Consider the following 23,806-nt stretch of genomic DNA (forward strand, 5'->3'; position numbering starts at 1 on the left):
AGCCTTGCGTTTCGTACGCCGTGGTGACGAGGTATACCTCTCACTAGTAGTAGGTGAATGGTATTTGGGCGAAGGCAGTTTCAGACTATACACCAACCAGTGCTAGTTAGCCATTTGTCTCGTCACAAATATAGACCATAGGGCAGAGGGATCTCACCTTGGGGGTTGTGGTGTTAGGAATATTGAAGAAGTAGGAAAGAACAAGAATGAAAAATGAACCACTAGATAGGATCTTAAATAGCAATTCCCACCCCTGATTTGAAGAGCATACAAGTGCAACGTGAAGAAAGACCATGAGTTATAGAAGCCATCCACATTCCGCACTCGCACATATATGTTCAAGCAGTAAAAAACCAACCTCTTCGACATTTCCGTACGTCCAAGCCAAATGATACCGACAAAATATATAGAACGTAAAACAGAATGGAACCCAAAATTATTTTGTGCACAGTGTTAGTTAAAGAGTCAACAGAAACTAACAGGCAAGTGGGATCTGGAAATATATATGCGCTTAAGCCCTTAGACAAAGAATTCAAATGTGGAACAAATCTCGGATCAAGTTTGACGCAGAATATCATCTCAAGATGGTACAACTGACAGATACACATAAAAAATTGGATATCGTCATGATCGAAATATAGTTCTCAATGCGGGTGAGAACATCACTTCGGAAAATTCCCTGCAAGAGAAAATTACCTCCCTCCAGATCCCCGCTTCCTAAGCACGAGCTGCTCCTCTTCGGCCCGTTACCAAAAGTATCCCCAGAGGGAATTTGCATGCTGTGTTTATAGTTTGAGCATCTAAGCTTCGGTGGATTAGTACCAATATGCTTGCATGCGTGAGCTCGGTTGATCTGGTCGAGACACGGCTGAGTTAGGACTTCTGACTGCCTATCGCTAGGCGGTGGGGGAGTGTCAAATTTTAGATCTACCTTGGGAGTGGGACGCTCTGCCGTGATCCATATCTCCTGTGGCAGGCGTTGTATCCCGGAGTGGTATGTGGGGAGTCGGGCCCACCGGATTGCACGAAGCTTCAGCCGCTCCTCACTGATGGATGGTATCGGCCTATTTTGGGCCGCTTCATTTTTGTCAGCTTTGTATTCTACACGCTTTTGGCAGAGTGGAGATGGTGAAACCCATCTGTCGAAGCCTCCAAGAGATCTGTGATGTGTGAAAGGTTCAGATGCCGTCATAAAGATCGACCTACAAAGGAACCAGTTCGGGGATTTTTTGTTTTCTCATAAACTAGGATAATATATCTAGATAGCTTACCTGAACGGGTGAGTGCGTGCAGGTCATGTAACAAACTTGAATTTTGAGTAAGGGGAACGCAAAGAGCATTAGGGAGGATATGAGACACTGATTCGAAACCGCGTCGCCGCGAGCAAGATGCGAGTGTAGAATTCAACAGGAAACAGCTAGGCAGGGGCTTACTAGCAATTTCTTAAATTAAAAGTCACTTATAATAAAGAACTCTATATTCAGTGAGCACGCCTTAGTTTGTAGGAAAATTGTATTTGGAACATTGTAGAATGACGATCAGAGCAACAGCTGGGTGCGAAGTGGGATTTTTTCAAAAGCTCCTCACAAGGTTCCGTAGTTCGTATTTCCCATATTCAGCGAAGGTCGTGCGTGAAAATGCTCCTAGGCCCGTAAGTCTTGCATTGCTCGGAGAGGTCTTCCACGGCCGGTTGAGATTCCCAGAGCATCATTGTAGAGGGGGATAGCTGGTCAAAGAATATGAGGTTTGTCGCCTCCCGTATAATCTAGCTGTCTGTGTTGGAAATACCCCCGAGCTTTTCGAAGTACTGAGTACGTATTTGTTCGCAGACCCCCCAAATTCGCCTCCGATTGGCAAGTCCAAAGATGTAATCATCATTCTCTGATGTGTACTTACTCTTCTTATCAATATCCAGAAGTAGCTTGGAAGTTTTGCCTTCGAAATATTGGGATTGAAAAACATCGACATCGTGAATCTCCCAGAGCCATGGTACTTCTCTTCTGAGCCTTTGTTTCCAAATCTCGGCGCGTAAGGTTGTGGTATGCATCGTCGAGGACGCAGCCTTCAGAGCAAGAATAGAGCCAGCGGGAAGAAGTTCAAAAATCTCGTGTCGCAGCTCAACTGGGAGCTTACTGAAAATATCCTCACCTGGGGGATTCCGATCCGGTCTGGCTTTCTTGTCGAGAGAGTTCATGATAAGGTCAAGATCCGAATCCAGATCGGGGATTGTAACCGGATTTACAACCAAACTCTGCCTGGTATGAGCGTTTATGTTCCCCTCTTGAATCAAGTGTCCTAAAATAACGTACTTCTTCGCCCCTAGGATGGTGCCAAACTTGCTCAGCAAGGGGCTCTGGTTGACCATAACTGAGCTGCAACCTGACGTATTGACCACCATTCAAATTTTCCATGACCTCAAATAAGACGTCCCTCTTGATCTGGTCAGGGCTTTGTTGACCGATACATCTCTGAAGGATATCCTGGTAACAAATTGTATGGAAGGGGAACACATGACGCAACCCAATTTCGGAAAAATCATGATAACTATAAGCATTAGGAAGGATTGGCGGAAGGCATGGGGACAGCATACGCAGTCATAGGGATATCACTAGCTCCGTTATAAAAAGGAACATTAGGATCTTGGAAAGAGACCAGTGAGTTAGTTGAACTCGAATTAAACCCCAAAACACCCGTGAGTCAAAGACTCACCATCTCCCCTAGAAACATCGATTTGCCCCTACGAGACAGAGATTAACCATGCTATTTTGTGTACTGCGTTCATAAGAGCCGTACGCAATCCCAATAATGACCGACACCCGTAACAAATGATCTAAAGGTCAATGAGAACGCTTTATTCATAGTTTGATAGGGAGCAACTGTGACAAACTTATCATTTCCAGACACGTCAGGATTGATACCCAGGGCACAGACTTTGTCTAACCATTCCAGGTTGCAGTCCTTTAGGACTTCGTAGCGATAATACTCCTCGTCCGTCCCTTCGGGGTCCATATCCACCTGGCTAGAGAACGTACTGCCACATATTGCACAATATATTTCCCATCCACCCATGTTGGTATTTCCAATGTTGAATGTCAATAGCAAGGATGGTGATTGTGGATGACGTTGGAACTAAGTTCGTCACGTGGGTGAAAACGCGGAGAAATTTACTAGCACGTGGGAAAACTGGTGTTCGCCCCACCAGTGACGGCATCGCTGGGTAGGTTTCGTGGACCATACTGTATTACGTGTAATACCATGATTATGGAATTGAAAACGATCTATCAAGGCAGCTGGAGGATGTATGACTTAGCTGTTTAGCACTGCCCTCAAAGTGAAAGTCAACTCATAAGTGAGTGAAAAGTGAGTAAAAGTGTTTAACATGTGTAGTAAACAAACAAGAATTAATAGCAGAATGGCATTTTAAACGAGGCTCTTTGGAGAATTACCTCAATATGAAGTAATGTCAAATTGGTAGTATCTCAAGACACCCCTGCGCACCCCTGCACGCCGCTGCAGTATTTCTTCCACTATGTTTTCTAGCCAATGGTCTGCATAATCCAGCATTCTGTCCATCCATCCATCTGCTCTTCAAGGAGCAGCTCATGCAGCTCATCCAACAGACCCAACATTCTGTGCTCCAAGGTGAGAAGCATTTCCGGGATTGCACGGTAGTAGCCCGAATTATCTCCCCCATGGAGGCTTATCAGCCCCGCGCCGATACCCATAATGATCTGGGATTCTTCCATCAGGCTTTCGTAAGCGTATTCTCGCTCATCGGCACGTTCTCGTAACTGGGTGAGCAGCTCTAGCTGCTCACTGTTGAAGGTCGGGATTGGCCGGATCTCGTCCACTTTTCCTTGTCAGCTTTGATTTAATATTGCGGTCATCAACGGAGATATATCTCACTCTCGGCACGAGTAAATCGTTCTATTTTTTCTGAAATTTGAACTGAAATTGGAGGAGGTTCAACCTGTAAATTGACAAGTGGTAGTTAGTCTTTGGTCTCACAAATCCTTGCAAGGTGCTGAGGAAACTTACTTTAGGACGGAATCCAAAGTTGGGATGCGAAGTGTGGGATTTGAGGAAGGAAGAAGAGAAGAAGACTGATTGGGAGAAATAATAATGCCATTCATATGAGCAAGCGCGTTTTCACGTGTAAGCAATTAAACGGAAAGAGCAAGACTGTTATAGCCCAAGCAATACGTTGATAGCGATAATCAACGCTTATGCGTCCAAACTTACTTTTCTAGCGATACTAACACTATTTTTAGTGATAGTGAGCGGGAATTGAGACTAAAAGCATGTTTGAAGCAACGATCCTAGGAAACGATCTTCATAAGTGAGACCAAATTGAAACTACATTCCATTTCTTAGTAGACTATTCCCTTTCCTGGAAGGGATTTACTACTCTCTGTGGTGTCACAGTAGAATCAGCTGGCCTTCAAGTCATTTTTATTGACTTCAGTTTTATATATATCTGTGAAGTGAATTGGCGCATGTCCTTCGACTAACCTTTCTCCTAGATCGGTCATCGTCCACTTGGCAAAATCAGAGGGGATAGAACCCAGGGTGGACATTTTATTTTGCAGCCCCGTATCATGGAAGCGTAATTCCCACTCAAATGCCTATGGTCAGATTGCCATTCTGAATTTACAAGAGGAACAATAATATATGGAATTCAGTATCAATATATTCCTTTATGGTTAGGTATAAATGCAGTGACTAGCGGTGATAAGGTTGAGACCCCGTTGGACTGTAATGCATTAATTCCTACTGTGTAAGGCTTTGATTTTATGGAAGATCGGCTCGCATTGGACATTTCTCTGCCATACTTTGATCCGAGAACGTCTCGCATTGACTCGCCGTGGTAAATTCGAAAACCGATCGTTCTTCTCCGCAGCTCATAAGCGTGATTTGCTTGGCTCGAGCAAATGGTGCCTCCCTTCAGTCTCGGCATAAGATGATAGTTTATCTGCGTACCTGCCTTGGCTGCCGCTCTTTGCATGGACCTGAATGGCTTTTTGCCATGGTGAGAACTTGGCACCCAGCTCCAGGTAAGCCATAACGCTCTCGGCGCTCGTCGCCGTAGATCTTTGATTAGTATATTGGCCCCATGAATATGCTTTCTCGTCAGCACATTCCACCAGACCCAATGTGTGGTCCATTGATCACCAACCTCTAGTCCCCATAAGCCCAAAATCTCTTCGTTACAATAAAGAATTGATCCATGGGTCTGGTTAATGCTTCCAGAAACCTACTGCTCTGTCCAGCTATCAATCGCATCTGTGACACGAAGGTCCCGTCCCTTACCTAGTTGGCTTAGCATTCGTATCTTAGGGGTTTGCAGCATTCCTGGAACGGTACGAAAGATATCCCACAGGTGTCCTCAGCATACAATTTTATTAACATTGCACTAGCTGCCCGAATAATCATCGCTTGCCGCATTATTCCTCTACGATATTCAGCCCGTTGAGCTCCGCCGACTCGCAACTGAGCCAACAGCTCTAGTTGGTGAACATTGGATTATGATGTTGATCGATCATTAGCGACTTTCCATGGTTCTTAGCTTTCATCTGCAATATTATATGGAATAGGGGAACAGGCGTTCGGAGGGTCAAGCGGATAGATGTCGTTGACATACTCCTTGTTCTTTGGCAGCTTCTAGATGTGAGTAGAGAGGGTTCTGATTCTCGTAGTAAGCTTTCTCGCAGTAGGATATGCTAGAACCATGTTAAGGATAATTGTGTTAGGGTAACTGTTTCTGGAGTCAGAGACTATAACTGAGCATATTGCGAGTGTTTGAGCCGGCTTAGCTATTAGTAGCAAAATGCATACCTGTTTCTCTGATTCCCAGTTCCAATGGTAAAGTATCTATAATTTCACTTCAGTAGGTCGGATATCCCACCTTGTTCTCAATCTGTAAAAATACCCAGTCCCTATGAGGTTTCCATTTTGTTTTACCCCTTGGCTATCAACGAGGGGACGCAACTACGGAACGCGCAGATAGTGTTCTTAGATATCTAAATGCTCTGACATTACTCTCACCTTTTCTTTAATACCTTTCTCTTTTAGAAAGCATTTCAACAGTCAATGAAGGTTTGCTGTCGACAACTTTCTATGTCGTAAAATTGTAAAGTGTTGCTATAAAGGTAGGTATATAAAGACCTTTTAGGCCTCACTACCCTTCCTCTTTCTCTTTTGAAGCGGGACGTGGAAATCGTTCCTTCCTCGTGACATCCTGCTCTCTATCTGTGGGATTTCTATTTAGGATCCTCTTTGATACATTTATTCTCTTCGTTTTTTAATATTCTACTAAAACTTCTGACTACAAACATCTTTTAAAGGTGCATCACGAGGGATATTGGATACCACTAAGAGGATGAGACACCTGGCCTTTTCCCCGAGTCTTCTTCAACAATCTTCATATCCATTCCCTCTACTTGCTCAACCTGAGGTATACCATCTACTTACTCCATGGTATATTTGCGATAGAATGCAAAGCCAACAGGCATCAACTGTCTATTACAGGAAGCACTCATCACACAAAGCTACCTACCACATCTTTACCCATAGACACCATCTTGGATACCGCCCCAAAAGTAAGATACCCATCTACTTCAAACTCCAACAGGGTTCCTAAAGCAAAACTGACGAAAGAAAAGTGCGAAATCCTGATCCTATCCAATCAGTGAATGAACAACAAATCGAACGACTTACTCAATTCCGTGCCTGCAGCATCCAGGAAATTACTGCCCTTGTGCAGGCCTTGAAACATGTCCAATGGCTCGAGGACATACACCGCTTCCTAATTAAAGCCACCAAGTATGTGCTTCCCCTAAGGGCTGCTGAGATGATGAATGCGTGGATTGATTGGAGTATTGACGTTGCGTATCAAAAGGAAATCTCAACGCGAGTGGCGCTACTACTATGAATCTTCCAACTCAAACTTCATTACACTGATACACCGTATAGATAGTGTATCATAACCATACGAAGGTCATTTTTAAAAGAGTATGCTTAAAAAGATTGACCTTAAGGAAAGTTCCGGGTAAAATTGGTTTATTTGGAGACCATACTGCATTATCCGTTTCATGATTCGTTCGGGCCACCTTAGCCCAAATCCTTCCCTCCATCCGAATACCCATGCTCTCTTCGGCTCATATCCTAGTAATCTTGTGGAGAAGCCCCAACATGCGCTGCTCCAGTGTCTGGAGCATTAGCGGAATGGATAGGGAGTAGTAGAAGTAAGATCTCCCATTCCCGTGTAGAATGATTAATCCTGCACTAACACCCTATATCAGCCGTGCCTCCTGCAAGATCCTTGCCCGAGCATTCGCTCGCTCAGTACCTCGTACTCGCAGGTGCATGAGCTGCTCTGCTTGCTCGTCACTAGGTAATGACATCGGCGGATTATCGACCACTTTTCCAACGTTGTCAGTTTTGTATGTAAAGTGGTTGTGGATCGAGTAATTGACGGAGGGTTGCCTCTCACTCACTCGTCGTATTCGATAAATTGTGTTTTAAAATGAGGATAGGCGATGAAGCTTGACCTGTAAAAATTCCAGTTTTTGTTAGGTCCTTATTATGTTGTAATCGGTAGTCGTTGAGTAAAGAATCATAACTTTGTGGTTAAGTTGGGCTGGGGTGCAAAGTCTGAATGATGAATGAATAAGAAGGAAAAAGCGAAGATTGTTTGACAAGAATTCAAACGGTAATCTCTTTAAATAGCAATTCATATGGCACAGTTCACTATCCCGAATATGGAGGGGATGCCACCTTCAAAAGGAAACAGTAATTTTGGCTGATTATACTTGAACAATAATCAGATACTGATAGTTAACACTTCCATTCCTTCGAACTTGGGTATGGTGAAACCATGGATAGTGAGCCATTATCAATAGCAAAGGGGTATCTGACGGAACGCAATTGAGAACACGGTTTTATGACAAAGGTGAGAGTACATTGAGAATATTTGGAGTCTGATTAGACTGTGGAGATGATTTCTTAAAGCGCCGAAATTCCAGAATATCGCAGAAGCAAAAGGAGGGCGATGGGATCATTTTGAATACCAACTCCCAGGGAAAATGCATCACCAGAGGAAGGATGTGACAGTCACCGCTCAAGGCAAATTGCAAAGCTGCTAACTACGACTTCCCTAGGAATAATTCCTACCGTACAATCATACAAAATATAGATATACAAAGACAAAGACATAACGGCTAGAACCTAGCTTCGCAAATGAAATGCTTAGAAAAACGACTTAAACATACGCCAGCACAGATTGGTCATATCTAAAATAGTTTCTACATTATTTTCTCGGAGTTTGAAATGCAATCAACGTTTGTCAAAATACATTCTTCTGGAGGCAAAGCAGGTCGATCAACACGAGATCTACGGGATCCACGCAATCCACGAGATCCACGAAATAGACTAGACAGGGGAGAGAGGACGGGCTAGGTTGGCCTGCTTGTGATACCTTCCACCGTTGGCCGGAAGGTTTTCACCTTAGCATAGAGCTCATACATGGCCTTTTTTGCCATTGCATCAGCCACTTTATTTCATGGCACTCCAGAATGCCCCGGGTTCAGATGAGGCTAAACATGGACACCCAGACGATGGAGACTCTTTGAGTGTTGGCTAATTGCGTCCATTTGACTGCCCACTCCGTCATGGGGGTCGTAAGCCACGTCTCCACGAATGCGCCTAAGCGCTTCGGCATCATCAGAAAAGATGAAGGCTTCCTTCGTCATAGTGTACGGCTGGAAGGTGGTGCGTGGGGGTTTATTTGCGACAGTCACCCGCTCCCTCTCCATATCCTGGATTGCTAGCTCAAGGCTATAGGAAATGCCATCCACCGTTCGGCACACTCTTGCGCGTATAACGTAAACATGCCCCGCCAATCCCCAGTATCCATCACTCCAGTGTCTAGAGCATCCTTGGAATTGAGGGAGAGCAGCATGGGTTTCCATTCCGATGTGTGCACAGTAAAGCTGCACTAACGCCCATGACAATGCGTGGCTGGTCCATTATGCCTTTTCAACCATTTGCTCGCTCAGTGCCTCGTACGCGTAACCATGTAAGCATCCCCGCCTGCTCATTACTAGGTGATAGTAGTGGCTTGCTCTCGGTCCCTTTTCCAATTCTGTTAGCTTTGTGTGTGAGACGCAGTGTGAATGGTATAGTGAGCGGTGGGATTCACTCACTCATCTGGTTATTGAACCTCAGTTTCCATGGGCCTGTAGGCCAAGCATTCACTGCTCCAACCCATGGATCATTCTGTAGATCGCCCCAATAGTGGAGAAGGGTGGAGTTGTAGATATTTTTGTGGGCTCAACAAACTTGCGGTAATTACCATTCGTATTCCTCTCCTCTTCGATACTTTTCTAAGCGTCCGCTCGATTAGTAGCGCGAATTTGTAGCTGCATTAAGATCTGCAACTGCTCACAAATTCTGTTCAACGATCAACGTTCTCTTGTGTACACAGACGAAACGTATCACCCAGAAGTCCCACAATTCTTCGATCTAGTGTTTCAAGAATTTTTGGTATCAAAGTGGGCCAGCGAAAGGTTGGACTTGCGTGTAGGTTGATAAAGCTCGCACTGATCCGATTGTTGGTTCCTACTTGATGAAAGCGTTGACTAGTTCAGTCGCGATTGGCGCGCTGGTTGAGCCTACAACGGTTGGTGCTGGGGCCGGCTTGGAGTGGTCGAGCGGCTGTTCCGGGTCTTGGTTTGCTTGGTAGCTTTGCAGCTTCGCATTGTCATAATCGAAATTCAACTTGTGTTTCTTGAAAAAGGCACGGGGCATCACGTGTACTTTCCCGTGAGTCTTGTCCGTTGTATCGGCGCAGTCGATCCTATAGCCCAGGACCTCGATCAGTATAATCATGTTGCCCTCTTCAAGTCATCAGCGCGGGAAAATCACGGAGCCGTAGCTGTGTGAGCAACTCTCAGTGTTTATCGCCGTGTTATAGTAACCGCATATTACCGGCTACCCTTCCAACGTTGTTAGCCTCGTATCTAGAACGCGATTCCGAGAGGGTCAATAACCGGAGGATTGTCTCTCATTTTCTCGTCAGTTTTTACTAAATGCCGCTTTCAAGTGGAGAAAGGATGCGGTAAAGCTCAACCTGTGAAATGGCAAGTCTTCGTCAGATCCCCGTTTTATTGAAAATCCTAGCAACAGACTAGGGGATCGTACCTTGTACATTGATTGTCGGATTTGGAGGTTTGGTGGAAATAGCGAAGGCTGAAGAAGGAGAATCAAATAATTGTCCGAAGGGAAAAACTGAGTTTTCACAAGAAAGGAGCAATTGTCACTTGGCACCTTCAAATGGAAAGAGCAAGACCGGTGAGGCTTAGAAAACAACCTCATACTGATTGTCAACAGTCTCATCCCTTTGAAATTAGATATAGTGATGAGTAGTAATTAACAGGGAAAGCGTGTGTAAAAGAGTGTTGTTAAGAAACCGATCTCAACAAGTGAGAAAAAAGTGGAATAAAACTCAGTTTGTGACTGCCTCTGTCCGACATTCATATGGTTTGCAGCTTCTTGTGACGCTCTGCCTTTCCTTCAGAGATTGTTGTTTAGGATCCACTGTTCCGTACAACGATCCACATTCTCCCCTGCCCACAGACTAAACATATGATGGAGAAACGCGATCATTCTGTTCTCAAGAGTTTCGAGCATCACCGGAATCAATGAGAAGCGGGGAAGGTTCGGTTCTCGCGTAGGTTGATCAGGCCTGCAGTGATGCCCATGATCATGATAGCATCTTGCAGAATAGTCTCACGGGCATCCACTCGCTGGATGGCAGGCTCCTGTATCTGTGTCAGGATGTCAAGGTGTTAATCACCAAGTGATAGTGCTGGCCGATTGAATCTACTCACCGGATCCTGTGGCAATTTCATTGTTCTTAGCTAGTTGCGGGTTTCTCTTGATTCACTCAGGCAATGTTAGATCAGCTTCTTCCCACCAATCTCTTTCATCTTCGACCTGTAGCCTCCATATTTCTTTGAGGAGTGCCAGCATTCTAAGCTCCAGAGTCTATAGCACAACTGGGATCAAATGAGCCCGGTGGAAGGTTAGGGTCGCGTATAGGTTAATCAATCCCGCGCTGATACCCATGATCATCGTACCATCTTCAATTATGGTCTCACAGGGCTCGACTCGCTGGATGGCATGGTCCTGAAGGTGTGACAGCATCTCTAGCTGCTCATTACTGAGTGATGGCAGTGTCCGAAACTTGGCCACTTTTGCAATTTTGTTAGCCTCGTGTCCAAAACGCTGTTTAAGACATGGGATCGGTGAATGGGAATGTGACTTACTTGTTGGTAATTCGTACTGGATGGATTCTCTCTGTCTGCATTCAATGTGTTTTGATATATTTAACCTTCATAATACGCTCTTTGTTAGTTGCTTGGTCGTATATCCTGATTATGGAGTGGAGGACCGTACCTTTAGACGTTGTAGTTTGCAGAGTGAGGTGCGAAGTGCAAAATTGAAGAAAGAGATGGTTTTGTGGGAAAAATTAAAGAGTGATTCCTACGAGACGCCCCACCCATCACGAGGAAGGAGCGACTGTCACCTTCAAAAAGGAAAGAGCAATGCGGGCGACAAACCCTCTTCTGGTATAGAGGCACCCATGAACGAATTCCACATCTTGATATATCTAAAATGACTCTCAGGCTAGATAAAATATATAACAAGCTGCAACTAAGAGTAAAGCGAGACCGAGGGGATCTTGAATGTATATGACGACAATCAAATATAAATTGCAAAGTGATGTTTGATAAAGCCAGAGTTGGGGGCTATATATTGAAGCCAGGACTGCATTCAGATGATTTGATGACCGCTTATGTGACTCACTTATCCAGGTGTAGTATATGGTAGAATTTTCTACTAGATTCCATGAACTAAATCTGGGTCTTCACAATACAAATTCGGGTTCTGCTGGATCAAGCCGTCTGGTATCTGTCCTAATATCCAGGGCCATGAAACCCATCAGGTTGGTCCCGTAAGATTGCGATCGTTCTTATGAAACCACACCTCATTATCGAATATCTAGAAAGAAACTTAAGCCCGTTAAAACCAACGAGTACAACAGAATCAGATTTCACTGAGTTGAAAGCTCCAGCCATACACTACCTAGATAATGCGTCACATATCATGTCAGCTTGGATACTTCTACGGGGTACCTACAGGTGGGAATTCAAAGGGGTTCTGTATATGGAACTGTGTTTGAGGAAGCTTCAGGGAAATTGTTCATTTGCCAGTTCACTAATTATTCGTCCATGTGGCTAATTTGGTACGGGTATGCTTCAGTCCACAACCACGGCTTCATACGTATCATGCCTCTAAAATTCCCTAAATCGCCCCGCCACCCATCTGATCCCAGAATTTGTTATACATGATATAGCCTTCGTTGTCTTGTCTTGATTTTGAACATATGCTCAAGAAGTTCCTCCATTCGTAGAGTTTACTATAGCAACATTGTACTGGCCGTTATACCAATCTAGGGGATATGCGATGCATAAACATGGACTGAAAGATCGAGTTGAGATGCCCTTTCGACAACCCAACTCACATAATTTATCTGAGGTATACAATGAGCTCTACTATCTGTTCGAGTACAGCTAGTAGTCGTCGTAGAAGCTGAAAAGGATTTTACTCCTTAGACTGGGACTCCATTATCACCGGTAGGGTACTGGAGAATTACAAGAACCACACCACCCCACCTCGCAAGGTCAGGGTCAACTAGGCCTACTAACACAAGGTCAAGCCTAGCTAGTCTCAACTAGACTAATGAACAATTGTACGGGGTTATGAAAATAAAAGAGAGTTGTTTTTTTTTTGCCAAGCATCGGCCCAGGGTTATATACCCCGGGGTTCTGCCGGAAAAGTCAGCCAGAGCGGACTATCTGAGCATCCGTGCCAGCAACCTTATGCTAGATCGTCCGTGGTTCACCCATCCGTGGTTCCTGATTGCTTGTCAAAGTCACACTCCGCTTACACGTAATCAATCGGATTCATTTCAAAATTCATATCGCACTATCCATATGTTATAATTTTTCCTTCCGCCTAGTCGTCGTTCAAGTTCCAGCCATATTACGGGCAAATCTCGACTAACTAGTTCTAGACTGAAAGAGGAGTTAACAAAGAAATTGATAACCCATTTCAAATAATATTAACTTAGCGTTGAAACAAGTGGTAGGGAACGTCAGAAAACTTATCATTGTCTGAATTTAGGAATTTTAGCATATATAAACCGCGCTCTATCACAATAAGAGTGAAGTCATTACATTGATATTCGATATAGCATTTGTTCCATATCACGGGTTCTCAATCGAAAATGAATCAAGTTAGGAGTATAGTGCCAGAGTCGATAGTGTCATTCAAACTAAGGTACCAACCAAGAGGGAATTGACGACTCGCTAGATTCTCAAGGCACTCGCCAGCTCTGATGTTTGACTTGTTTGCATTACTATGGAAGAGGATTCTAGTTCCTTTGGATCGCCAATACAGTTTTCGAGACAAATCTTCGTATTTTAAAGAGAGTAAGTCATGGTCTTGAGACTGATACATATTAAAACAAGATCGATGGGTTGCATCTCGCTCCAAGTAATTGGAATGTGTTCCACTCAAGGAGACTACGCATGTACTATAGGTAGCAATTCGTGCTTGAATTCTCTTACGCTGTCAAGAGGATTGAACAAACCAGATAGTCTCGCACGTCCTTTGTTCGCATGCTACACTAGAGAGATATACTGGAGTGAGGGCACTAGCCAGTGATTTTCATCATAATTAGTATCTCGGGGAGGAGCGTGAAAAGATATAGTACTGAATAGTAACAAGGAATGAACGAAGAGTGAAGTACAGCTAGTAGAGACTCGATGTAGCCGAAGCCAGGCGATGATGCTTCCTGCAGGGACCGGGAGAAATTTAAAATATTAATTAGATGGTGTGTACCACCATGTACAGCACGCTATACTTGGCCCAGGGCAAGAAAGAGAGCATTGAATGGCCTAAGCTATGTAGCACAGCTTTGTGTAGCGTTTGATTCCTTATATATTTTGAATATGAAATGAGACACCCTCTCACTTGGCGAACATTGAAACATATGAAACAATTGCAACCCATTTTATTGCAATAAATACAATAGGGGTCAGAAAGTCCTTAGTACATGACGCGACATGTAATGCAGCACTCACAGCTCCTCAGTTATGTCTTCACTTCCAAGAGCAGCAAATCCAAGTTCATATGCGAATCCAATCACCAATCTAACATGCTGGAGTATGTGAGTAATGTTAATTGTATCTGCACGATCCAGCGACGTGTGAATGAATTTGCTGTGGTCCCCAAACTTAGACTCAAAAGTCATTGCCGCTGGATACCCATGTAAATGAGCTGACGCATGATCTGAACAGGCATATCCACATGCGGTATCCACATACGGAAGGGTACAGTACTGTCATCTGTTAATGCAGCCCTGTACTAATTATGAGGATAGAGTCACTCACTGTTGTAATCATCATTCTGACAAATTCTGTCAGGCTAGGATCAACATTATCTGTAAGCACACCGATGCACTCTGGTTTATTGGTTCCCACGTAGCCCGTATATCCAGTCATGTCCTGATTTAGCATAGCTTTGACTTTCCTTCCCTGCTTAGAGTACGAATCAAAAATCTGTAGGCTTCCCTGCAGCCCTACCTCTTCGGCCGCGTAGAAGTGGAACTCAAGTGTGTTTGGTGCATGGCCTTGAGCAAAAACAGGGTCCCGCAAGATGGCTCGCAACGCTTCAAGCAGCGTTGCAACCCCAGAGGCATTATCATCTGCCAAAAGTGATTAACGAGGGTTATATAAATCAATGCATTACACTCATAGCCACAGATATGTTATACATACCAGCGCCTGGGGCATAATCTCGTGGGACTAGGTAGCATGGTCTCGTAATGGAGTCCTGGTGTGCTCCCACCACGATTGTTTTGGCACTTATCCCAGGAATTGACACGATGATACTTGGTTGGTCCCAACCAGCATGGTCAAAAGCCTCCACCGTAACCCCTGTTGCATTGCTGGCAGTAACTGTTTGGTTGATTTTCGTATAAAGCCACCTTGATGCCTTCATACTATACTCACTTCCGTTAAAGAAGCGATTTTGAAAGTCTGAAAAGCCTTCGATAATAGTGTGCAAACTCAAAGGATCCAACTGAGTAATAAGCCCCTTCACACTTTGAAAATGGAGAGCAGCGGCAGGATACCTTACTGCCGCTCGCTCTGCAATACGCCTTTGAATAATACTCTCTTCTGTAATCTGAAAGAATTTTTGGCTGGCACCTAACACGGGCATTAAGGCACACCCCGTATTCAAGGGCGAATTTGGTGGTGGTAAAAGTGCTGATGCAGCTGCAGCAATGACAACAACATACTTAACAGCTTTCATTCTGTAAATTAAACTTCTTAACGTGTTGTAAGCGCGCACTAATGAAAGATGATGATGATTTAGGTTCGACTTAGCTCAACAGTTGAAGACCTTTATATAGGTTCCTCGAAGCTCTATGCCGTGGATACCATTAAATCGTCATACTACATATTACTAATAACGTAGATCACAAGAGAGGAAGCTCGGTAGGTCACTCCAATGACAAAGAGCAGAAAATAAGCAGATGGCCCCACTTCCCGTAAGTGGACAAAGAGCTGAGATTATATGGGTTTAGTTGATTAGAACCTTAAAAGTAGCGCCTAATGAAGTTTGTTGTAAAATCCAAATAGATATACTGAAGCAGTCTAATAAGCATACGAGACGATACTGGGTGGCAAATTGAAAGATTACACGCATTTTTACTAATAGTTACCGGTAACAAAACGTACGTAATAATATTCGCCTTTCCAGTAGAGATTTGATATTCCCAGTATTTTCGATCAGTGGTTAATATCCTGATTTCAGACTGGCCAATTATTTCGTTGAATTCTTGAGTCAACCAGATCTCAGTAACTACCGTGTGGTTCAATGCTAACTATTATAAAAAGCCTCCCGGCTCAGGTCGTATGAGCGCATAATGATAATTGCATTCCTCATGGGCGGTTTTAACTTCTACCGTGGATTCATGGGGTTGCAACAGTCTAGGCACCCAGATGAGAAAGCGTAGCCGCCGTTCGCGGACAATATTCTCAAGTTACCAAAAGTTGTCGCATCCACCTAGTAAATAAAGTTATTAAGTGATCCTTGGCATACACTAACACAACGGCAGAAGTCATGCTCGACGTGAGTGATAGGTCCATGTCGCCTAGTACATAGTGATGTTGGCACTATGCCATGACTTTACCTTGTAGATATTTATGTGCGTAATGACACAGGCGTGTCTTACTAGCTATCTATCCATGGAAGCAGTAATTCTTTTCCAGTATGCTCCGAGGGTTAGAGAATCGCGTGATCTCGACTACCCATTCAACTTGGAACTCAACCATAGCTTCCTTTTTCTATTCCAGGGAGAGTTTCTGCACTAGCACTGCGAAGCACAAAGACCCTGTCTTATGCTTATATTCTTACTGGCAGTCCTGGGCACACTTTTGTTACGAGCTAGTGAACCTTCTATAACTTACTCACAGAATGCAAGGCCGTATTCACCTAGCGCGCCATGCGGAAGGTCTTCACAATTTGCGCAACGATCCCACAAGTCCCAACGCTTCTTTGTCTGAACGAGGCTTTGATTTCGCAGAAGATCTAGGACATCGCTTTATCCGCGAGTACTCGAACAATGTCGGCGCAATCATATCCAGCCCACTCCGCAGGGCTATCCAGACATCCTTGACGGCATTCCGCCGGATCTTAAACTCCACCCAGTATCCCAAAAATTCCGTTGTGGGTGTTATTAATGGAGTGATGTTAGCCCTAGATACTAATTTGCAGGAAATCACCGACCTGTCATCCAATAACGGCTCCACTCTGGACGATCTAACAACCGAATTTCCCGAACATAAGTCGGAAATATAAAAGCTGCATGAGGATTGGCATGCCAAGACTGGGCCTCGTTCGCCGCTAACACAACCTGTACGTCAGAGAAAAGCTGAGATTCTAGACCGAATACAAAAAACCCTATCGGGTTTCCAAAATGAACGAATGGGCGACGACATCGTCGTTGTAACTCATCAAGGTGTAATCGCATTACTTGCACCCACTGCGAACATTCCTGTAGGGCATTGGCAGACCTTCCGCTTGGTCAGAGAAGATGGGATACTTTCTTTGGAATAAGGGGTGATTAGTAAATGTGGCTGGGAAAAAGTCCATCTTGATAATGGCACTGTCTAAATGGATGGAGCATGGATAAGGCCATGCTTGGCAAGAGCGTCCAGTAAATAGGCATACTTGTTACTATTTGTCGAACTCGAATCCAACTGGGCCTGGTTATTGCGTTCTGCTACCATCATACATCCATCCGTGTCATTCGGATGTGGCCATACATGTACGAGAGCAATGGAATAAGCTACTTGCTTCTAAAGGTGCCAATCCGGTTTCTGAGAGTCTTGAGGGTCCACACCCATCCCTCTGGGAAGGGAATTCGCATGAGCGTCAATAAGCGATGTTCGTTGTGACAGTTCATGGAGTTGATTTCCCCTTTGTCTCATACTACAAAGACCCTTACTTTCACCATTACATGCTATAGAGCGCAGTTCCTACACGCCATTACCCTCTGTTCATCTTGCCAATAGGTGATCCTGAAAAGTGTATTACGATTTGTAGAGTTATTTCCGTCCGCAGGGAGCTTTTGTCAATGAGGAACCCGTGAATCAGTTGCCCATCTGGGAAGCCTTCTATTTGCAGCCACGTCTCTGATGTATAACCCATAACAGTAGCGCAAGATCGTTCCATGTTATTGGGACACACAGCGAGTCTCCTGACATTGAATTTAGATCTTAGGGGCATATGTTGCTACTGTACAGATACTGGGTTGTGACCGGATCCGCCAATCCCTGGTTAGTCTAGCAAGAGTTGGTCACCTGGGGGCAACAAACACCGTTTTCGTACATCCCAAATTTAGTATGTTGCCATCATCTCCCCTAGAGGCTCGTTCATTTACAAACAATCAATCAGTCGGTCGCTCAGGTGATTATGGTCGAAGCATTGAATAGAACAGTCTGGACCACATCAGAGATTGTGATCATGGGTCAGTAGAATGCCTCGCCATTAATTATTCTCGCATTTTTGCCACTACCTACCACTGTGTATAAAGTGGAAACGATCACTCTACCTCATCTTCCTCTGCAACCATTCGAAAAGCCCCTTATTTCCAACAATCTAAACCCATTATAAGTCAAGACTCGGTTTGTCATCATGTCCTTTGACAGAGACTCAAACGTTGAAGTTGTGCGTAAATACCATGGTGCAGTTCAAAGTCTAGACCATGCGCAACAGCCGTGGTCCCCTGAGACCGGTCTACACGGTCCATCTGATGCTATAAGCGCTGCCCATCAATATCTTCTTACAGTGGCAGATGACTATGAAATCCCTCAGGGCGTTATTGGTGGAACTCCCATCAAGTTATCTGAACCGGCCAGTCCCACAGACACTCCGTTTGGCCTCAGATTGGTACAAGAAAGGCCTCGCTTTAGGAGCAGTAAAGCAGTGATCTACCAGCAGACATTGGGCGGGCTGCCTGTGTGGGACGCCAAGCTTAGCATCCTTGTGAACAAGGAGAATCAAATAGTCAGCTCGTCCAGCAGCATCGACACAAATGCCTCTAAACCAGAAATCCCCCTGGATGATGCTAAATACATGCAAAACGATGTTACGGAGGAGGATCTTCGCCAATTGCTAGCGGTTTCCGTGAGCAGTGATGGAATCTACTTCAAAGAAGAGCAAAAGCAACAACGCCTCCTTGTCTATTACTACCACAAAGATGATAGACAGGAGATATCAGGGGATTCAGCACCTACACTAGTTTTACCTGAAGTCCCTGAGACAATCGGAGATGGACAGTACTATGTGGTGAGAGAAGTTCTTTTCTCTCTCCCGATCTCTGGATATGGTGACCTTAACTGGAGAGCATTTATTGAAGTCGAGACGGGTTCTATCATCTACTTGCGGGCGCTCACAGCTGGTCTAAGTGGCTGGGTGTTTGCCCGAGACCCCGCTACAAAGCTCGGCCACAAAGCTCCCACAGCAACTGGCAGTATTGCTGACTTGAACCTACTACGTGACAAAGTTTTCCTTCCTGATACTGTTGCGACGACCCCTCAAGCTCTCAATGGCAGATATGCTCAAATTAGAGACATTCAGTTGCCTATGAGCCTACCCCCAACGACATCCAGTGGAGAATTTAATGACAGCGTTGAGACGGACAATTTTGCGGCTGTCAGTGCATACTATCATATTGCAAAGCTGTTTAGGCTTCTGGCTGAGCTGGGTTTCCCTGTTAAAACTTTGTTCGATAATACCCAATTTCCTGTCCCTGTTGATCACCGTGGCTTCAACAATATGGTAAATGCTCAAGCCCCGGGAAATGCAACTGGCAACGGCTCTGGAGGATTTATTTTTGGCCGGGCAGATATGAATACACAAATTAGTATTGCTGCGGATTTCCGTGTCGCTGCACACGAATTTGGCCATGCACTTCTGTGGGATGCTATTCACTGGCCAGGATTCGGTTTCGCTCACAGCCCTGGCGACTCGCTGGCTGCCATATACTGTGATCCTGGAAGTGATGCACAAGATCGATTTGATACATTTCCTTGGAGTGTTGTTCGTCGCCGCCATGACCGCGAAATCACTGATGGCTGGGCATGGGATGGACCTCAATATAGACAAGATGACCGCGCCTACTACCGTCGCGAGCAGATTCTATCGACCACTCTTTTCCGTCTCTATCAAGCCATTGGCGGAGATGCGAGAGGTGATTTCCACAAGCAGAACTGGGCGTCTAGGTATACTCTCTATCTGATTATCGCAGGCATCGCTACCATCACAACAACTGCCAGCATGCCGTACCAATATGTCTCCGCAATGTTATCTGCAGACAATGATACAGTGCTTGGCTATCCTGGTGGTGCTGTCAGGAAGATTATCCGCTGGTCGTTTGAGAAGCAGGGCTTGTATCATCCTATTGGCACCCCAAGCCCCGGTGTCATGACAAGGGGGCCGCCTCCAGCTGTGGACACATACATCGATGACGGTAGAGATGGCGAGTATGACTATGCTCCTATGTCTGGCAACCCACCTGGTATCTGGAATCGCCAGGCTCCAGATGGTGGTCTAGTCAACCAGGCTCCCATTGTCGGAGGTACGAATTACTATTATGTCGCGGTGAAGAACCGGGGAACAGAAATTGCATCGAACGTCCAAGTCACGGTATATGAGTCTAATATCCCAGAGCCAACGGTCTGGCCAGCCCACTTCCAAGTACCGGGCACTGTTATGCAAATTAGCGGGCCTATCAGTGGAAACCGACAACAAACTGCTATTGCTGGGCCATTCCCATGGATTCCCAGCCCAAATGCCTCGTTTGATAGGCATAGCTTACTGGCGGCTGTCCGTGCTGACGGTGACCTCTCGAATATTGATGCAAACAGTGGCTTGGCATGTGCAATCGGACCCACAGATGTCGATAGCCTCATTCCGTTTGATAATAATCTAGCAATGCGGCACTTTGATCGGTAAAGATTTCTAAGTGAGATGTCTGAACTGTCGCGCAGCACCAATCTTTGAACAACGAAAAGCTGAAGAACACCAACCTTTTTGATTTAACCCTGCCATTAGTTATCCATTTCCTTCGCATCGTGCCTACTGTACTGAGTTTCAATATTGGCTAAAGATGTCCGGTACCAGGAAGCTGCGTGCTCGCATAGGATTTGAGGCTTAGGAAAACGTCTATGTGAGGGTTTTCCATGCAGACTCAGGCGATTCAACATCGTCATATCTGTTATCTTTGTCTTTCAGTTCCTCCGGGCATGGGTTTTACCTACTGGGTTTTCCCATCCCCAAGCGCGAATGCGGGAGGAAGCTCGTTTGTGGTATTAGTTGACTTGGTTTTCGTATCAATCCTAGTTTTATTACACCCGCTTAATTAGCTTTATTTCATATTATTTACAGAGTGCTTCCTGTTTTATCACAATCTATTTCTCATACAACTAAGATTTTCATTGTTACGCATTCTACGGGTGGTCAAAGACTCTTCCAGAGTATCCTACATTTCATAGTAGATCCTCTAGATCCTCTCTCTCAACTCTTTCTAGGTTTTATACTAGTTTATATTTAGTGTATAGGCTCTAATCTTATAGATATTCTCCTTAAGGTTCTTTAGTAATAGAATATTATAAATTAAGTAATTATAATTACTATACATAATATATTAAATAATAAAACCTTAGTTAATAGTCTATATAATTTAATTAAATAAATAGAGTTTCTTAATTTTACCGAAATTATATAGGTTTTATATCTTACTTATATAATTTAATTAAGTCTAAACGATTTCCTTAGCTTAATAAAGGCTAATTTGAAAAATGATAAAATAGTAAAGTGGAGAGAGAGAAACTATATACAAGATTCTATCGCAAATCTGTCATGGACTAGCGAGATGACATACCCTAAGTTGAGCTAATATTGGGAATTAATATGAAGGTTGTTGAAGAAGACACGAGAAGAAGACCAGGTGGGACTCCAAATAGCAATCAAGAAACTACGTCTTTCCAAGGAGCGGGTAATTTGTTGGTGAAGGGTAAGGGTACTGTTGGATGGAGTATTCCAAGTATATATTGGGCTCGTTCCTCTTCGTCTCGGATTTCGCGCATCCGTTGATAGGCAACGTCGATGCTCCCATCAATCCATACAACTACCATCCTAGTAGCTCTTGGTGGAAGCACATATTGGTTGAGATTAATCACGAAGCTGCGCATATCTTCTAGCCATTGGAGATGTTCGAAGGCCCGCACCAGGGCAGCAACTCGCTGGATCCTACACTCACGGAGCTCAGTAAGCCGTTCAAGTTCTTCTTCTCCCATAGATATAATAGGGTGAGGGTTCGCCACTTTTCTCTTGTCAGGGTTGCTTTAAGAACGCGGTTTGTGTTTGAAGAAGAGGGGTATCTCACTTTTTCTGCGATCTTCAAGATGGTTTTTATGTGTAAAGATGTGGTAGTAGATGATGCTTCGGGTATTCTAGAAAGATAGCACCATGGCTTATTAGCTTTTTGTTTCATCTATCTGGGTTATGAGATATGGAGCTTCACCTTTGATGGACCAAGGTTGCTAGTGGATGAAGATTGTTGAAGAAAACACGAGAAAAAGACCAGGTGGAATATTAAATAGCAATCGAGAACCTGTATCTTCACGAGGAAGGTGCGACTGTCACCTTCAAATGGAAACAGCGAGACACACAACTCGGGGCCATAACCCAAGCCAAAGGGTTTATAAATTTCAGTTAATAAAAATCATAAATAATATAAGTGAGCTGCTTCTAATACCACTTTGATATATAATAGAAAGATATCTAAACGTAAAGTAAGACAACAGTGAGGGTTGGCTATCTGGGCTGGGCAACAGAGGGCTATATATTACCTGCATAAACCATGTTTGCCTCATTATGTGCCTTAGGCTTCATGTTTTGGACCAACTTAATTTTCCTCTCTCACATAGTGAACCGCACACAACAAGATTCAAAAATTCAAATGCAACGTGAATTTGGGGTGTAGTGTCTTTGTAGCTGCTCAAAATATAGTCAATCGATGTGTAGCTCTAGTATTGCATTCAACAAGTTTCTAGCCGCAACCAACTATGTCCTTGCCCATAAAATGGAGTTTTCCCGTACCATAAGAAACTCCAGAGCACACGTTCTTAACCAAATTAAATTATAATTGTTTCAAACAAAACAACTAGCTCAGGCCAGCCTAGAAATAGGAAGAGTAAGCATGAACATATATATCCTAGGTAGAGAAAGACCAAAATACGTGACAGGTAGTTCGTTTAATATGTTTCCTATACAGAACCTATCCATAAAATATACAATCATAAATACAAGGGAAAGAGTCGAAAGAGAGAAGGAGATAGAGAGCCATTGCTTCAACGCTTCGTGTACGTAAGATCCAATGCCCTGTTATTCTATCTGCTTCTATTAAGTCCCATTATACTCCCATCGACATGCTTCGCATGGCAATCACTGATATCAAGCATCCTTCAACTGCCTACAATATATAAAATCGTCCATTTTTCTATCGGGAAAGTCAACCAGGAGAAAATACACCCCAACTAGCACTACAAGTGGTATTGTTCGATACATACGCACAAAGTTTCCCCAACACCTGGGACCGCTTCTATGATTGGTATTTAGTTCACCCCTGCTTGTCCAAGGGGTTCCATAGGAGCTAAGCGTGCCAAAATTGCAGTCTGTAGTATATATGTTCCCGTTAGTTAGGCGTTACTTAGCCATTAATCGTAGGAGCCAAATGTGCCAAAAATGCAATCAGTGGTATATAGGTTCCAGTTAGTTTACCATTACTCGGACGATAATTACACGCTATAATAGGAATAACACAATAATATTAGACATATGGTCCCTATACAGAGATATAAAAAGGTATATGGGTTTTAGCACGGAGATTCACAATAGGAACGTTAATCGCTAGGTTCCTAGGCCATGTACCTACCATTGAAGGCTAAGTAACGTCTAGGTAACGTCCGAATAACGTCTAACTGACGGGGTCTCGCATACCAGCTGCTTATCATATCTTTGTTTAAAAAGTGTCTGTAGCAAATATAGTGCCTACTAAGTTGTCCTTCGCGTAGGTGGGGTACTACACGCATTCAAACGCGTT

The 23,806-nt window shown here is 44.2% G+C and overlaps 3 protein-coding genes across 3 annotated transcripts; 2 read left to right on the forward strand and 1 right to left on the reverse strand.

Annotated features, from left to right (window-relative positions):
- Window positions 1–1,765: 1,765 nt before the first annotated feature.
- On the reverse strand, window positions 1,766–2,365 carry PEX2_049720 (uncharacterized protein; the record flags this gene model as incomplete). Its single annotated transcript, XM_016742247.1, has 2 exons — window positions 1,766–2,255; window positions 2,310–2,365. The coding sequence occupies 2 exons, from the start codon at window positions 2,363–2,365 to the stop codon at window positions 1,766–1,768; spliced, it is 546 nt and encodes a 181-aa protein (XP_016597577.1).
- A 14,246-nt stretch (window positions 2,366–16,611) lies between these two features.
- PEX2_049730 (phosphoglycerate mutase family protein) lies at window positions 16,612–16,995 on the forward strand (the record flags this gene model as incomplete). The annotated part of the gene is made up of 1 exon (XM_016742248.1): window positions 16,612–16,995. The coding sequence occupies one exon, from the start codon at window positions 16,612–16,614 to the stop codon at window positions 16,993–16,995; it is 384 nt and encodes a 127-aa protein (XP_016597578.1).
- A 1,338-nt stretch (window positions 16,996–18,333) lies between these two features.
- PEX2_049740 (uncharacterized protein) lies at window positions 18,334–20,655 on the forward strand (the record flags this gene model as incomplete). The annotated part of the gene is made up of 1 exon (XM_016742249.1): window positions 18,334–20,655. One exon carries the CDS (start codon window positions 18,334–18,336, stop codon window positions 20,653–20,655), a length of 2,322 nt encoding a protein of 773 aa, XP_016597579.1.
- Window positions 20,656–23,806: the final 3,151 nt, after the last annotated feature.

Source organism: Penicillium expansum, assembly GCF_000769745.1.
Source record: "Penicillium expansum strain MD-8 chromosome Unknown contig166, whole genome shotgun sequence".
Taxonomy (NCBI): Eukaryota; Fungi; Ascomycota; class Eurotiomycetes; order Eurotiales; family Aspergillaceae; genus Penicillium; species Penicillium expansum.